The 17,439-nt window shown below is 35.3% G+C and overlaps 1 protein-coding gene across 1 annotated transcript in view; it reads left to right on the plus strand.

Moving 5' to 3' along the window:
- Positions 1-17,439, plus strand: part of ABCD3 (ATP binding cassette subfamily D member 3) — a 75,751-nt gene that overhangs the window by 14,812 nt on the left and 43,500 nt on the right. The window contains exon 2 of the mRNA XM_059375453.1: positions 10,959-10,995. Coding sequence (XP_059231436.1) covers positions 10,959-10,995 — 37 coding nt within the window. The remainder of the gene's footprint in view (positions 1-10,958; positions 10,996-17,439) is intronic.

Below are 17,439 nucleotides of genomic sequence, written 5' to 3' on the forward strand. Positions count from 1 at the left end.
CACCAATATAACCTTTAGTTACAAATCTACTGATAATGAACTTTCTCCATTTTGTCAGATAATGTCTGTATTTGCCTTCATTCATGAAAGTGGTTTTTTTTCCCCTGAACATTTAATTCTTTTTTGTTTTTAATTTTTTATTTTTTATCAACATATATTTTTATCCCCAGGGGTACAGGTCTGTGAATCGCCAGGTTTACACACTTCACAGCACTCACCAAAGCATATACCCTCCCCAATGTCCATAACCCCACCCCCCTTCTCCCAACCCCCCTCCCCCCTTCTCCCAACCTCCCTCCCCCCAGCAACCCTCAGTTTGTTTTGTGAGATTAAGAGTCATTTATGGTTTGAACATTTAATTCTTGATTGGCAATGATTTTCTTTGCCCATTGAATATTTGATTCTGCCATCTTGTGGTTTCCATTACTGATATGGAAAAGTCAGCTACCAGTTTGTAACTGTTGCCCCTTTGAAGGTAGTGTGTCTTTTTTTTCTGTAGCTGCTTTTAAGGATTTATCTTTCTCTTTAATTTTTCTGGAACTCATTCTTATTTGGTGAGGTGTGGATTTTTAAATCTATCCTGCTTAGGACTCACTAGGCCTTTTTTACTTTGTGGATTGTTGTCTCTTCCATTTTGTAAGATTCTCAGCCATTATCTATGCCTGGTTCTCTTTATTCTTCCTGGACACCAACTAAGATGGTCTCATTGTAACAACTGTCTCTTACCTTTTTTTTTTTTTTTTTTTTTTTTTTTTAACACTTCATAGATTTGTGTTTCATCCTTCTGGGGGTGGCCTGCTGATTTCTGTATAATTACAATTTTAGAACATTGTTGATGAAGTGAGCAGTTTATTTCTTTGTTTCCATCTTTTTGTTTACTTTTTGCTACACTCTGAATAATAAATTCTGATTTAGCTCCTAGATTATTAGTTGTCTCTTTGGCTGTGTGAAATCTACTAAAACTATTAACTATTAAGTTCATTTGTTGTTTGTGGTATTTTTTAAAATTACATTTGGCTCTGGGGCACCAGAGTAGCTCCGTCCTTTAAGCGCGGGCTCTTGATCTCAGCTCGGGTCATGATCTTGGGGTTTGAGATAGAGCCTGTGCTGAGCATGGAGCCTGCTTAAGGTTTTTTGTTGTTTTGTTTTTTGTTTTCCCTCTGCCCCTCCCCACTTCTGTCTTTAAAAAACAAAACAAAACAAAAATCTGTTTGGTTCTCTTAGGTCTCTCTCTCTCTTTTTTTAAAATAATTTCCTTGTTTTGGTAGGTAACTTTGTTTTATTTTGTGTATTTATTTCTTTAAATACATTCTGCATTGTCTTAATGGATGTGTTTGGAAAGTCCAACATCCTAAATCTTCTTGGGTCTCCTGTTTTCTTTAATTTCTGCTAGTTCCTGATTATGGAGTCTAGTTTGCTGTGTGCTTGGTTATTTTTGATTTTGGTCTGGGTATTTTATTTTAATTAGGCCTGGGAATAATTTTGAGGCTTATAGTAAACATACTCTTTTTTTAAGAGGAAAGTTTGCTTCTTACAGTGCCTGGGAACAATTTTCAGGGAACAAATGAAGGTCCTTGAGAGTAAATTCTGAAAATTTTAATACAGCATTTTGATAAAGAGGTGGAAGACTCACATTTCAGATGCTATGGTTTTGTTTCTCAAACGAGTTATGTCATTGTATGTCCACCATCATTGTCATGTTAGTGCCTTTCAGATCAGTATATCTACTCTTGTACTTCAAATCAAAACTTCTAGAAAATTGTCTCCTGGACGATTCCATATAGTTATCCAACTGGGGCTTAAAATCAAAAAAGTTTACAATGAGTCCAATTATTATTTCTCTTAAATGCTTTTACTACTGTTATTCTTTTTGTGGTTAATGGAATCTGTGTCCTCTAATCACTCAGTGTAAATTATTTGTGAAACCTGAGGAAAATGATCTGTGCCTTTCAATGGCATCAGTTTAGAGCTGATGGTTTCTAATACCTCCTCTATCCTTACACAGTTCTTAATCTGTGCTCTTCTCTACTCATTTCCATGTTCAGTTGAACCTTGAATAATGTAGGGATTAGGGACACTGAACCCCTGAACAGTTGATAGTCTGTATAACTTTGGACTCTCCCTAAATTTAATGACTAATATCCTACTATAAAACTGACCAGAAGCCTTACTGATAATATAAACATTAACACTTACTTAGTGTGTTATATGTCTTATGTACTGTATTCTTTCAGTAAAGTACACGAGAGAAAAGAAATGATTAATCAGAAAATCATAAGGAAAATACATTTACAGTCCTGTACTGTAAATAATCTGTGAATAAGTGGACCTGCACAGTTCAAAACCTGTGTTGTTCTGATCTCCTCCCTTACCCTGTCATTTCTGGCAGTTTTCTTGTGTCTTTCTTTCCATTCCCAGAAGCTGCTGCCTGTGTTCAGCCCTAATTGACCTCAGTTGAGTGGGTGCCATGTATACACATACATACAGTATTTGATATGGCTATGGATATGAATTGAAAGAAGTTAGAGATGATAAGGAAACTACTTAGAAAGCAGGTGGAATAGTTATGGTAGTATATGTGAGAAATTTTGATGGCTTGAGTTGAAGTCCTGGCAATAGAGAAAAGAAGAGAATAGAGAGCAATTGGGTATAAAGAGTATGAGAAAGGGAAAATGCCTAAGAATAATACCTAAGTTTCTGGTTCAGATGGTTTTATAGATGAAGGTACATTCACTGAATTAATGCCCAGGTTCAGTATGAGAAGACGGAAAAACAAATTGGGGGTGGAAAAGTGAATTCAGACATATTCATTGACTATTATTTAATTTTTAGAATTTTGTTTTGGAATATACTAATACATTGATTATCTCATCAACATTAATGAAGCAGTGATTTATTTATTTATTGTAATTTTATTTATTTGACAGAGAGTTCACAAGTAGGCAGAGCAGCAGGCAGAGAGAGGGAACAAGGCTCCCTGCTGAGCAGAGAGCCCGAGGCGGGGCACGGTCCCAGGACCCTGAGATCATGACCTGAGCTGAAGGCAGAGGCTTAACCCATTGAGCCACCCAGGTGCCCCTGAAGCACTTATTTAAAACCAATTCACTGTTTACAAAAGAAAAATAATGATTATAAAAATATCTTAGACATCAACTAGAATAGATAATTCTTTCTATTCTTTTATCCCAGCACTGGTGTTTAGTTGTAGCTGTATTATTTCTCCTACCACTTTAAATGAATGTTGATTCCATTTTTATTGGCCTCGAACTTTTGCTTGTTTTTTAAATGATAAATGTGTAGAAGAACTGTAAAAAAAAAAAAAAGTAATATATGCTTAATTTCATGCTTATACATATTTAAGGAAACACCACTTTAAGACAATAGCAGTATCTGTAAGATTTTTTTTTTCCCCTTCAGAAGACATTCATATATTACTCTACTACTTAGAGTAGTACTTACTTACTATATTACTAAGTCTAGGATATACTGGACTCGTTTACTTAGACTGAGCTAGGTGAGAAAAGTGTTAGAGTCAAAGTTACTGTTCTGGTTAATTAAATTTAATTTCCAGTTAATTAAATTCTGGTTATAGTTTCTAGTTTTCCTCCTTTTTCACTTTCTCTGAAATCTCTTCTCTAAAAACTTCTCTACTTTAATTTTTGACAATTTCTTTTTCCTAGTCTTATCATTGCCTCCTTCCATCTTTAGGGGAAGTTCCTGCCTATTAATTCTACGTTTTGCTGGCAATACCAAGGAACTCATCTCCCTATTCCTCACTTCTTCTAAAAATAAGGAACTAACAAAACACTATTCTGTTATGTCCTTAGGAAAAAGTATTTCCTAGGTTGTTGAAACATTACTGATATACAGTAAACTGCTGATATTTAAATTACACAACGTGGTGAGTTTTGACATGTAATACCTGTGAAACAATTACTACAATCAAGATAATGAACATTTTATCACCCCGAAGTTCCCTTGTGGCCCCTTCTAGTCAGTCCTCTCCCTGCTCCTTGCTTGAACTACTGATCTGCTTTCTATAACTACAGGTTAGTTTTGGTTCCTCTCAAATTTCATAAGTTGAATCGTATACTATACATGGTTTTGTCTAGCTACTTTCAGTCAGAATAATGCTTTTGAGATTCATCCATGTTGGGTTTATCATTTTTTTTTTTAATTGTTGAGTACATTTTATGGACATACCACAATTTTTAATCCATTGTTGTTGGTGGACATTTGGATTGTTTCCAGGCTTTGACTATTAAAAATAAAGCTGCTCCTTACACCACACTCGAAAATAGACTCGAAATGGATGAAGGACCTCAGCGTGAGAAAGGAATCCATCAAAATCCTTGAGGAGAACAGAGGCAGCAACCTCTTCGACCTCAGCCGCAGCAACTTCTTCCTAGGAACATCGCCAAAAGCAAGGGAAGCAAGGGCAAAAATGAACTATTGGGACTTCATCAAGATCAAAAGCTTTTGCACAACAAAAGAAATAGTTAACAAAACCAAAAGACTACTGACAGAATGGGAGAAGATATTTGCAAACGACATATCAGATAAAGGGCTAGTATCCAAAATCTATAAAGAACTTATCAAACTCAACACCCAAAGAACAAATAATCCAATCAAGAATTGGGCAGAGGGGGACGCCTGGGTGGCTCAGTTGGTTGAGCAGCTGCCTTCGGCTCAGGTCATGATCCCAGCGTCCTGGGATCGAGTCCCACGTCGGGCTCCTTGCTCCGCAGGGAGCCTGCTTCTCCCTCTGCCTCTGCCTTCCACTCTGTCTGCCTGTGCTCGCTCTCACTCTCTCTCTCTCTGACAAATAAATAAATAAAAATCTTTAAAAAAAAAAAAAAAAAAAAAAAAAGAATTGGGCAGAGGACATGAACAGACTTTTCTGCAAAGAAGACATTGAGATGGCCAACAGACACATGAAAAAGTGCTCACATCACTCGGCATCAGGGAAATATAAGTCAAAACCACAATGAGATACCACCTCACACCAGTCAGAATGGCTAAAATTAACAAGTCAAGAAATGACAGGTGCTGACGAGGATGTGGAGAAAGGGGAACCCTCCTACACTGTTGGTGGGAATACAAGCTGGTGCAGCCACTCTGGAAGACAGCATGGAGGTTCCTCAAAAAGTTGAAAATAGAGCTACTCTGTGACCCAGCAGTAGCACTACTGGATATTTACCCTAAATATACAAATGTAGTGATCCGAAGGGGCACATGCATCCGAATGTTTATAGCAGCAATGTCCACAATAGCCAAACTATGGAAAGAACCTAGATGTCCATCAACAGATGAATGGATAAAGAAGAGGTGGTACACACACACACACACACACACACACACACACACACTTCAAAAGAAATGAATCTTGCCATTTACAATGGCATGGATGGAAATAGAGGGTGTTATGCTTAGCGAAATAAGTCAATTAGAGAAAGACAATTATCATATGATCTCCCTGATACAAAGAAGTTGAGAAGCAATGTGGGGGGTTTGGGGGTAGTAAAAGAATAAATGAAACAAATTGGGATCGGGAGGGAGACAAACCATAAGAGACTCTTAATCTCACAAAACAAACCGAGGGTTGCGGGGAGGGAGGGGAGAGGGAGAGGATGGTGGGGTTATGGACATTGGGGAAGGAATGGGCTATGGTGAGTGCTGTGAAGTGTATAAACCTGGCGATTCACAGACCTGTACCCCTGGGGCTAATAATACATTATATGTTAAAAAAAAAACATTAAAAAAGTAAAGCTGCTATGAATATTTGTGTAGAGTTCATATATGGACATATGCTTTCATGTCCCTTGAGTAGATACTTAGTAGTGGAATGGCTGGATTGTATGGTAGATGTTAACTTTTTAGGAAACTTGCCACTGTTTTCCAAAGTGTTTTTGTATCCTTTTATATTCCCGTTAGCAGTATGGAAGATTCCAGGTGTTCCACATCCTTGGTAACTCTTGGTGTGATCTGTCTTTTTAATCTGAGCCATTCTAGTGGATGTATGCAGTGGTTTCTCACTGTGGTCTTAAAAGGGAACATTTGAACATTTTCATGTGTTTATTTTCCATCCATACATTTTCTTTGACACAGTGTCCATTTAAATCTTCAAATGAATTGTCTTAGTCTACTCTAAGAGTTTTTTATGTATTCTGAATATAAGGTTTTTCTTGTATGTTTTATAGATATTTTCTTAATAGTATTTTAAAGAGCAAAATTTTGATGAAGTCCAGTTTGTTGGTTTTTTTTTTTTTTTTTTTTTTTTGGTGCAGCTGATACTGTGGGTCCAATTTAACAAATCTTTAACTCAAGATTACAGGTTTTTTTTTTTTCCTCTTTCCTTTTCTCTCATAGTTTTAGCTCTTACATTTAGGTTTGTATTCCATTTCAAGTCAATTTTTTTTTGTAGATGGTGTGCAGCAAGTGTTGAGGTTAATTTTTTTTTTTACATATCACACCCACTTGATCTGGTACTATTTGCTACAAAGATTATTCTTTGCCCATTGCATTGCCTTAGCACCTTTGCCTTAAATCAGTTAGCTGTGTATGTGTGGGTCTGTTTCTGAACTCTTCTGTTCCTTTGATCTATATTTGTACTCTAGTATCCTACACTCTTGTTTATTGTAGCTTTATAATAAGCCTTGAAATGAGATACAATTCTTCAGACTTCGTTTTTTTCCAAAATATATGGATTATTCTAGGTCCTTTGCAATTATAAATGAATTTTAAAATAACCTTGTTACTCTGCAAAAAAGCCTGATGGGATTTTGATTGGGATCCCATTGAATTTCTAAATCAATTTGGGGAGAATTGACATGTTAACAATATTGAGTCTTCTGTGAGCATGTTATATCTCTATTTAATCATCAGTGATTTCTCTGCAGTGTATTATAGTTTTCAGCATATAGGTCTTACATATCTTCTTTTTCTTTCCAAGTTTATTGTGAAATAATTACTATTTTGGGTGCTTTTGTAAATGATATGCATAAAATTCTAATTTCCAATTATTCTTTTCCTATATGTAGAAATACAGTTGATATTTGTATATTGTATCCTAGAACCTGGCTGAACTTGCTTAGCTTTTTAATAGATAGATGCCTTACGATTTTCTATATAGATGTTTATAGAATTTGCAATAAAGATAGTTTTACTTTGTCCTTTCAATTCTGTGTGCCTTTTATTTTTCTTACCTTTTTGCACGGTGTTTTCCAATAACGTTGTTGAATAGAAGTAGTGAGAGTTGCTATCTTTGCCATATTCTGGATCACAGAGACTTAGACTTTCATCAATAAATACAATGATAGCTGTAGGGTTTGTTTGTTTGTTTGTTTTTTAAGATTATTTGAGAGCAAGAGTGTGGGCTCGAGTAGGAGGCGGGTGCAGAGAAGAGAGAGAAGCAGACTTCCCACTGAGCAGGGAGCCTGAGGGGGGCTCAGTCCCAAGACCCTGAGATCATGACCTGAGCCAAAGGCAGATGCTTAACCAGCTAAGCCACCCAGGTGCTCCATAGCTGTAGGTTTTTATTGATGTCCTTTATCAGATTGAGGAAGTTCTTTTTATTCCTTGTTTGGTAAGAGTTTTTATGATGAATTGGTGTTAGATTTTGTCAAAGCCTTTCCTGTATATTTACTGATATGATCATATGGGTTTTTTTTTAGACTGTTAATATCGATGAATTATGGATTGATTTTCAAATGTTAACCTGATCTTCCATTTCTTGGGTAAATTCCTCCCATCCTATACTTTTTATAAATAGTTGGTTATTAGTCTTTTTTAATAATGCATTTGCCAAAGAAAAAGAAGCTGGCACAAAGCACTTCTTGCATTATACCAAAATGCAAAGGTTGTCTTGAGGGTATGCACTTGTAGTTGTTTGAATTCTGAATGAAACTAGCCTTTTTTTTTTTTTTTTTAAATTTTGTGGAACATCGTTTTTACTTGGAAGAATGACTAAATTACTGTAGTTATTTGGCCTTGAATATTGCAGACATTCTCTTGTAGTGCCCTTGAGGAAAAACAGTAGTGTTTGTTGCTGATGTTACAATTTAAGCTTTTAAGTGATAATTAAAATTTGGAAAACTTGTCTCTGCTACCAGAGACAAGTTTGAGCTTGATAGCTTCCTCATGGTTAAGACTTTCCTGATGAGGTAGGTGGGAGTATTGACAAATGTAAAATATATTACATTTGGAAAGTCTCCTATACAACTCAGTGAATCATTATTTTCCTTTTTTTTCTTTTTAAGATTTTTAAGATTTTATCTATTATTTATTTGTCAAAGAGCACACAAGCTGGAGAGTGGCAGGCAGGGGGAGAAGCAGACTCCCTGCTGAGCAAGGAGCTTGATGTGGAACTCAGCCTCAGGATCCTGGGATCATGACCTGAGCAGAATGCAGACACTTAACTGACTGAGCCACCCAGGCGTCCTGAATCACTATTTTCCAACAGACTAACGCGTATTACAAAATTTTGTGTGGGCAAAAGATTAATTGGAAGTGTGATATAATACAGACCAATGGATTTTATTGTATAAGATCCAAAGTTCATTGATAGGGTTTCAGAATGCATTGTAACATAATATCAAGGAAGAATATCCACAGTTATGAAAATACTCCTGTTTTACAAGTAATGTATCTCTATCACAATAGATAAAAAGAATTCAGACTCTCATACAAAAACCCAGTTTTCTTTTATTAAGTCAGACATTAATGAGATTTTCCAAAATATAAAACAGTGCTACTTTCCTTACTAAATTTTTTTGTTTGGGAAAATACAGTTCTTTTTATAAAAAATTTATTTAACATGTAATATATGTATTATCTTTAAATGAATTTTGTTATACCCTGAAGCGTAACAAGAAAACTGATGAGTAATGATTGTTGTATATATTACAGATGACCTTGCCATTAGTGTGCGAATCAACAATATAGTTTGAACATGTTGAATACCGTTATTTTAATGTATTTAGCTGATAAGTTGATCTTTTCGGTAGCCAGAAGGAATACACAAGAGTAGAAGACATGTCTTGTTTGTTTCAAGCTTTTTTTAGTTTCATAGGATAAAAAAATACTGAGTATTTGTTAGAATTGAATCTACCTACTAGTAGATTATGTTTTTGGAAGTGAATTAACTCCTCTCCAGTCTTTAGCATCACATTTCCAGTGAAAAAAATGTAACCCAATAATTAGGATTCTAGCATACTGTTCTAATTTATCCTAAAGGATCTATATATATTTATATAGTTAATGTCTTCAGTGTTAAGAACATCAATGGAAAACATTAAAGAATTCTTTAAAAAGAGAAATTCAGAAATCCTTATAAAAGGGGCTCATAGTTAACTGCACATGCCTGAACATATATATAAAGGAATTTTCTGAAACAGTTTTACAACCTCATAAAAACTTTAAAACAGGTACATAATCCTGTAATGCAGTTAAAAATAGAAAAAAAATAATAAACCCAAGCACTCTTAGAATAAGAGCATCTACTGAATTGTAATTAAGTTTGGCTTTCTATCCTTTTTCAGTGACCCTGGTATCTTATTACTGGAAGTATTCATTCTACAGATTGTTGGAGCTCAACTAAACTAAGCGTTGAACATAGAGGGTTGAATAATATATGCCCTCAAGAGTAGATGTGAAGTTGTGCTACCTAGATTCTCCTTCAAAGAAGGGCCTACTGTCCAGCTGAAAGGAGTTGGATCACCAAGTAACCCTCTGGACACACTTTAAGGTCTGCCTTAGCTGCAGAGCCACCTTCCCTGAGCTCATGACCTCCCTGGAGCAGCATGGGTTTGTAGACTGAGCAGTCTACAAGACCTGGCTGTTTCAGCCTTTCACAGACTACTCTGATGGACAATACTTGCTACAGGGCTTCCTGCCTGATTGAAATTTTACTGGACCTGCTTCACAAGTTTTAGCTTTCCTTGCCTTCATTTCATAGGTGTTGGTCCACAGTAAACATTTTGTATCCCAGGTACTACCTTATGTTTATTTTGGAGAGACCAACCTGCAATAGCTCCTGATCTCATGAAACTGACTTACTGGGAGGAAATACCAATCAAACAGGAGATTTAAAATGATATCAATGTTGTACAGAGCTTAGGGTGCTAAGTAGTGTGTTATAAAAACAACCTAAGCCTGCTTGTTACATTGTTAAGGGAGGTAACCTGGAATAGTGGTCAGACCTAGGTCCAGTTGCCAAATTAATCACTTTGAGTAGCATGAACCATACCACTAACCAAGCCAGTTTTTAAATTTGTAATGGGGAATGACACATGGTCTTCCCTGCTTTAGGCTATTAACCTGGGATTGCTCACATGGCTAGGAGAAGAGTCCAAGCAGCAAGAGAGAGAGGGCCCAATGCACATTTTTCAAGCCCTTGCTTGCATCAGTTTGCTATTTCCCATTGACTTAAGCAGTTCACATGGCCAAACCTTGATTCAAAGATAGAGAAATAGATTCCACCTCTCCATGGGGAAATTTATAAAATGAGTGTGTGTGTATTAAAAATTACTAATATGATGCTTGATATGGTAGTAGTTAATATTTATTAAGCACTTTTTATAAATAATATTGAGTAAGGGACAAGTGGACTATTTTATTTAATATATTCTTTTTTTAAAAGATTTTACTTATTTTTGGGAGAGAGAGAGCGAGCGAGTGAGCACAAGTGGGGGGAAGGGCAGAGGGAGAAGCACACTCCTGCTGAGCAGGTAGCCCAATGCACGACTCAATCCCAGGACCCAGGATCATGGCCTAAGCTGAAGGCAGATGCTTAACTGACTGAGCCACCCAGGTGCCCTATATTTATTATATTCTATCTCTGTATGATATGAAAAAGAAGGAATTCACTTGGAGAATTTGGTGTATTCTTCTGATATCTTAAAACAATTTTTATGATGGGAACACTTTGCAAATAAAGCTCTCTTTTCTTTTCTCTACAGTAAGAAAAATGGAAAACCACCATTACAGAACAATGAGGTAAAATTTTAAGTACTTGATTTTTTGGGATTTCATGTATTTATTTTATTTATTTTGTTACATAATTTTGAAGTTTTATTTATTTCTTTTAGAGATAAAAAGAGCCCATGCGTGAGCATGGTTGGGGAGCAGAGGGAGAGAATCTTCAAGCAGACTCCCTCACTGAGTGCAAAGCCCCCTAGGGGCTCGATCCCAGACCCATGAGATCATGACCTGAGGTGAAACCAAGAGTCAGAGGCTCAATATACTAACTAAGTCACTCAGGCGTTCCTTGTTACATAATTTTGAATCATAATTTTAGAATTAGAAGGGAACTTAACTATTATCTTTACTCTACTGTATATTATAGCAGTTCTTTTTGAAATAGGATTTCTTGATAGGTGACTTCTAGTATTTACTTGAATCTTTTCATTTGATGAAGAAGTACCTAGGAGGCAACCATTACCGTATTAGTTGTAGCCCATGATGAGATTAATCTTCCCCTCTGCCCTCTTAGTGATTGATTCTATTTTTGTCTTTTGTAGCCACATAGGACAGGACTGCTCTATTTTTTCTAATTGACTCTCATATTGTTTGAAGATAGTTGTATCTTCTGAGTCTTTTTTTTTTTTTTCCATGCTAAGCAAGCCCATTCCTTCAAGTTTCTTAATCTGTCATGGTTTCCAGTCCTTTTTCAATTCTGTATACATTTTTAAGGACCTATACTGCTTAGTTTCCCTAGACATTATTTTTAGTCTAGAACATAGTTGTCCAGATGTCTGACTAGGATGGAAAACATCAGCACTATTACAAATATCTTGTTATGAAAGCCATATTGTTGAAATTCAGCCTAAAATTGCTTTTATTTCTTTAGCCCTAACTGCTGTTTACATTGAGTTGAGTTATTATAAATTATAACCTTCAAGTATCTGATGAACAACTATGTTGGCAGATTGCCTGTAACTGTATTCATTAGTTGATATCTTTCTTTCTTTTTAATAATGACTTTACTGAGATAGAGCTCAAAGACCATAAAATTTATCCATTTAAGAATTCAATTCAGTGGATTTAGTGTATTCACAAAAGAGTTGTGTGGCTAACTAATTTTAGAAGATTTTCATCTTCCCAAAAAGAAATTCCATGCCCATTAAAAATCACTCCTTATTGCCCTCTTTTCCTAGTCCTTAGTAACCAGTAATCTGCTTTCTGTTTCTATGATTTGCCTACTTCAGACATATTCTATAAGAAGAGTCAGATAATATGTGGTCTTTTGTCCCTGGCTTTAACTTAGCATGATGTTTTTAAGGTCTGTTTGTGCTGTTGCATGTATCAATACTTCATTTCTTTTTATTACCAAATAATATTCCTTTGTATAAATTGACCACATTTATCCATCTGTCAGTTGAGGGAAATTTAGGTTGTTTTCATTTTTAGGCTATTATAAATAAGGCTGCTATGAACATTCATATGCAGGTTTTTGTGTGAACCTGTGTTTCCATTTCTTTTGGTATATACCCAGGAGTGGAATTGCTGGTTCATATGGTAGCTCACTTGATTTGTTTTGAATAACATTAGTTTATTCCTATATATGGCAGCTTATTGGATCTGTACTAATAGTCTATACTCTAGTATGTCTGTACTGTTAGTGTAATTTTGAATGTAATTCTAGCATTTAGTATTTTAGTAGAGGTCATTATCCATAATTTAAATTGGCCTTCTCTTTTTTCCTCATGATTGCTGATAATATTGAGTGTGTAAAGGACCAAAGAAATGACTCTGGCATCTCTTAATCTTTGTTTGCTTGCTTATTTTTGGTTATGGTTTATTTGGTTATGATTATATCCAACATAGCAAAATCTGGTTCATATTTCTTATTAAGGACCACAGTAATTTTATAAGAAACTTCAAACCCTTGAGTAATTTATTAATTCTTTCATTAAGTCATTCTCTCAACAAATATTGATTGAACCCTCTTAAATGCCTAGTTATTGGTTTTGGCTCTGGGTGTATAGCAGATATAAATATAAGTCCCTGCCCCTGTGGAGCTTAGAGTATACATGTCAGTGAATATCCTTAAAAAAAAAAGGACATGACTTTTATTCCTAGGAAATTCATGCTAGCTTCTAGTGTTTAGTGTTTAGTCTCTTAAATCTTTCTACATCCTCCGTATAATGTCTGTTCTCTGAATATCGTGGAGATTGATAAGAAAATTGCTGTTCTTTAGTTTCTGTGATCTTTTTCTCTGGCTTTGAAAAATGGGACAAGGGATGCTTTTCTTCTTGTCTGGCATATCTCCATCTTCATAATCTCTCTTACCTAAATTATATCTGAGTAATCAAACCTTAATTATCTTAGTTATAGCTACCATCTGCATATTATCAAATCTTCAAATTCTAGGGCATCATTAAAACTTGTCAGTACAACTAAATTCATCCAGTGATTTTTTTTTTAATCTATTTTTTGTACAACTTCTTTTAGCATATACTTATTTGCTCATTGCATAGTGTGAGCAAGATAACTTTAGGTTAGATTAAATTTTGGACAAAAAGAAGATATAATATAGTATGTACACTTACAGCACATTTGCAGAATTTATAGGAAGAATGTACATACACATACACACGTATATGCTAAAATGAAATCTGGTAGGATTATGTGCCAGATATTAACAGTTGGTATCTCTAAATGGTAGGTATAGGCTCCTTATTTTTGCTAATCAGAATTTTCTAATTTTTCTATAGTTAATGTGTTATTTATGAACACAGACAGATAAAAAGGGAATTTTTTTTATTGAACTTTTTTATAATGTTTGGTGAGATGGTAAAGTTTTCACAAGACATGAGATTTAGGAAGGAGAGAAAGATTTAATAGAGTTAGTAGTGTAAAGAGGTAGTTGACTGGATTTAAAAATACTTAATTTTGATGGTAGTATACATGATATAAAATTCAAAATAAACACTGCTGGGGAACTATAAACTTAGATGGGGAACTTAGCATTCCTGTGCATATTTTATACTGATGAGGTGTGTGTATGTTTGTATAACTTTTAGAATAGTTTTTTAAAAGATTTTATTTATTTATTTATTTATTTGACAGAGAGAAAGAGATCACAAGTAGGCAGAGAGCGGGGGAAGCAGGCTTCCCACTGAGCAGAGAGCCTGATGCGGGGCTTGATCCCAGGACTCTGAGATCATGACCTGAGCCTAAGGCAGATACTTAACCACTGAGCCATCCAGGCACCCTAATCTTCATAAACCATATAGGTAGAATTATTTTGCTTATTAAATTTTATAAGTTGATCATGGTAAGTATCATTCTACTTTCAGCATATTTTTTAGGTCCTATGTTCATGTTTATGTTGATAGCTGTAGATCTAGTCTGTTTAACGGTTTGACAGAATTCTGTTGTATAAATAGGAGCTGCTTCTTTTTTATTGTGTAGAATTTTCATTTCATAAATTTTGTATAGTTTATATAATTTCATTATAGATGCATATTTAGGTTTTTTATTTTTACGATAATATAAATAGTGTGCAGATGTTTTTCATTTATGTGTTTAGGCATATGTGCAGGAATACCAGTAGGATAAGTACCTTAAAGTAAATTTGCTGAGTTATTTTACAGTCTGTGTGCCTTTTACATTTTGATAGGGTACCTGGGTGACTCAGTTGGTTAAGCAACTGCCTTCGGCTCAGGTCATGATCCTGGAGTCCTGGGATCCAGTCCCACTTCGGGCTTCCTGCTTGGCAAGGAGTCTGCTTCTCCCACTAACCTCTCTCCTCTCATGCTCTTTCTCTCTCTCTCAAATAAATAAGAAAAATAGTTTTAAAAAAACCATGATAATAGGTGCTATTATAGATCTACCTAATAGTTGTGTTGAGTTACAGTTTCTCCAGCAATGTACAGGAATGCTTATACTCTTGTCAGTGCCACATGGCTTACTATTTGTTGTTTCAAGGGTCTCTCTCAGTCCGTTCTAGTTCATCTCACTTTTCTAAGTGGATTGACACTTTGCCCTTTGACCTTGTTGCCTCCTGAATGTTAGGTACATTATTTTCTGTTTGCAGTATTTCTTTAACTATTTAAATGGTCTTTATCTAATGATTTGCTTTTTCTGTAGTTTACATTTTAAATTTATATCCTTAAAGTGTTTTTTTTTTAATTTTTTAAAGAAATACTGGAAAGTTCACAGGTAGAGGAAAGTCAGTTGTGAAATCAAAATGAATTCATTGGAGAGGCTAGTAGTGTTTATGAAATGTACTGTCTCTGTAGGTACTCTCCGTTAGATTTGGTTTCCGGTAAGAATCTTATTAGTGTCAAGAATGGTAGAGTGTCATGGTGTTTCTTCATCCTTTCTGAGCCAGCCCTCTAGTCAGGTGTTTCTTTGCGGAATATGCTGTAATGACTTTAGGAAACATATATGCAATTCCTTCATGGCCTGAAAGGTAATGGAAATCAAGTCAGGCTTTCAGACAGTTTGTGATTTAGAAGTGATGACAATAGGAATAGAAATAAAAGAGGAGGAAGAATTATATAGCATGTAGCAGTTAATATTTTAAATTCCTTCAATGTGATTTTCTTATAACCTTTTTTAAACCTTCTTCATTGTTTTCCCTAGATCATTTCTTGAACGCAGCTAGACGCTAGAAGTAGGTAATCCTCTGTTTAAGTCAGAAGGTGGCCATTTTATTATTACTCTGTCTATTCAACATGTGCAGTGGGGTAAGGTAGGAAGGCAGTGATAGGAAAAACTTGAAATTAGTAAAAGTAAACTTGAAGTTTAATTTTCTTTTTTTTTTTTTTTAAAGGTACTTGGTATCTGTTGCCTTGTCTTTGTTTTCTTCCTGTATTTTCTCGGTTTGGGGAAGTAAAAGGGAGGATTTTGGTTGAAGTTGTAGTGTTTGGCTTGAAGAAAATAGACTGAAGTAAATATACTGTGAGTAGTGCTTTTGGCCTGTTTCAATTTCTGGTGTGTTCCTGTCATTCAAAACAGTGCTTGGGAATATTTATTGAATGAATGAAGGAACACATGCATGTGTGATTGAAGTAACTGGGCCTCTAATTCAGTAGGATGAGGTTTGCAACCTTCATAAGGTTTCAAAGACCTGAACTCTGTTATAAGAGTTACAGGATAGATTGATTCTTACCTTAGTCTTTCTGATCTAACTCTACACACACAATGCCTTCTGACTTCTTGATCTATGATTCTGTAATGCATTCAGTGCCTGTTAGGATCATATAAATATTAAGCACTTAGCAAAGTGTCTGACATATAGATGGTAGCTTATTATTATTCTAATTCAGTATACAAACTATTCATTTCAGGTTCCTCAACTTAGATAAAACTTACACTAAAGTTTATCTAATTATAGAATTTACTAAACCATGGGTATTTATCAGGTGCATAGTATTTAACAAATAAGTGAATTGTGATTATAGGAGTTGGGGGAGGATCTCAATAGGGGGGTCGCATCCTTCTCGTGTCTGTTTCCTGTTGCAAGAAGTTTCTCCTGTATGTTCTTCTAAACAGTTCAGGTGTAATGAAGTAAATAGCCTCTAACATGTCCAAGTTATGTCACTTTTTCTTATTCCTTCAAAAGAAATGTCTGAGGGTGATAAGATTAATTACTGCTCTTAAGTTTCTGTGGTAGTTTCCCACTACACTGACTAAATAAACTTTAAATCTTTACTGTGGTTTTAAGGGTCTGTCTTTTGTAGGTCTTGTCAACCTCTTCAGCTTCTCTCATTTTTATTGTTTTAGCAATTCTACTGTCTTGTTCTTCAGTGTGTGCACTAAATTTATTCTCGACACTTGGTTTTGTGCTAAATGTTCCCTGTGCTTGACTACCTTCCTTCCCTGAGGTTATCACATGGCTTCACTTTATTTATGTCTCAGCTTAAATATCACCTCCCCAAAGAACTCTGGCTTGTCATCCTGTCTGAATCAGTCTTTTGCTCATGGCCCTACCTAGTGTATCTGTAACAACTTATTGGTTTATTTTTATCTGTATTTATCCTGCTAGAATGTGAGCTGTAGGAGTGAAGAAACCTTGTCTATCTTTGAGTTTGAAGAAGAGAGAGTGAATTGGTAGATTGCATACTGGAAATGCTAAATGCTAAATCTAGGAATCTAAATGTTTCCAGTAATTTCTATCAGGAAAATTCCTGTTCAGGATTTTAAAAACATTCTGCTGTTAATCAGGAAGTGGATAATAAACAGTCAGTAAGTACTTAACATGTCTGATGTTAAGTATCTCTTTGATCTCATCTTCTGCTACCATCCCTTGCTTTATAGTTCCAGTCAGACCAGCCATTTTGTTGCTTCTCAAGCAATTAAATGAGCTTATACCTTGGCATTTTGTACTTGCTGTTTCTTCTGCTTGCAGTATTCATCTCCCAGATACTTGCATGGCCCCAGAACTTCTCACTTCCTTATTTAGTTTTTGATAACATCTTATTTTCTTGA

Source organism: Mustela nigripes, chromosome 14, assembly GCF_022355385.1.
Source record: "Mustela nigripes isolate SB6536 chromosome 14, MUSNIG.SB6536, whole genome shotgun sequence".
Classification (NCBI taxonomy): domain Eukaryota; kingdom Metazoa; phylum Chordata; class Mammalia; order Carnivora; family Mustelidae; genus Mustela; species Mustela nigripes.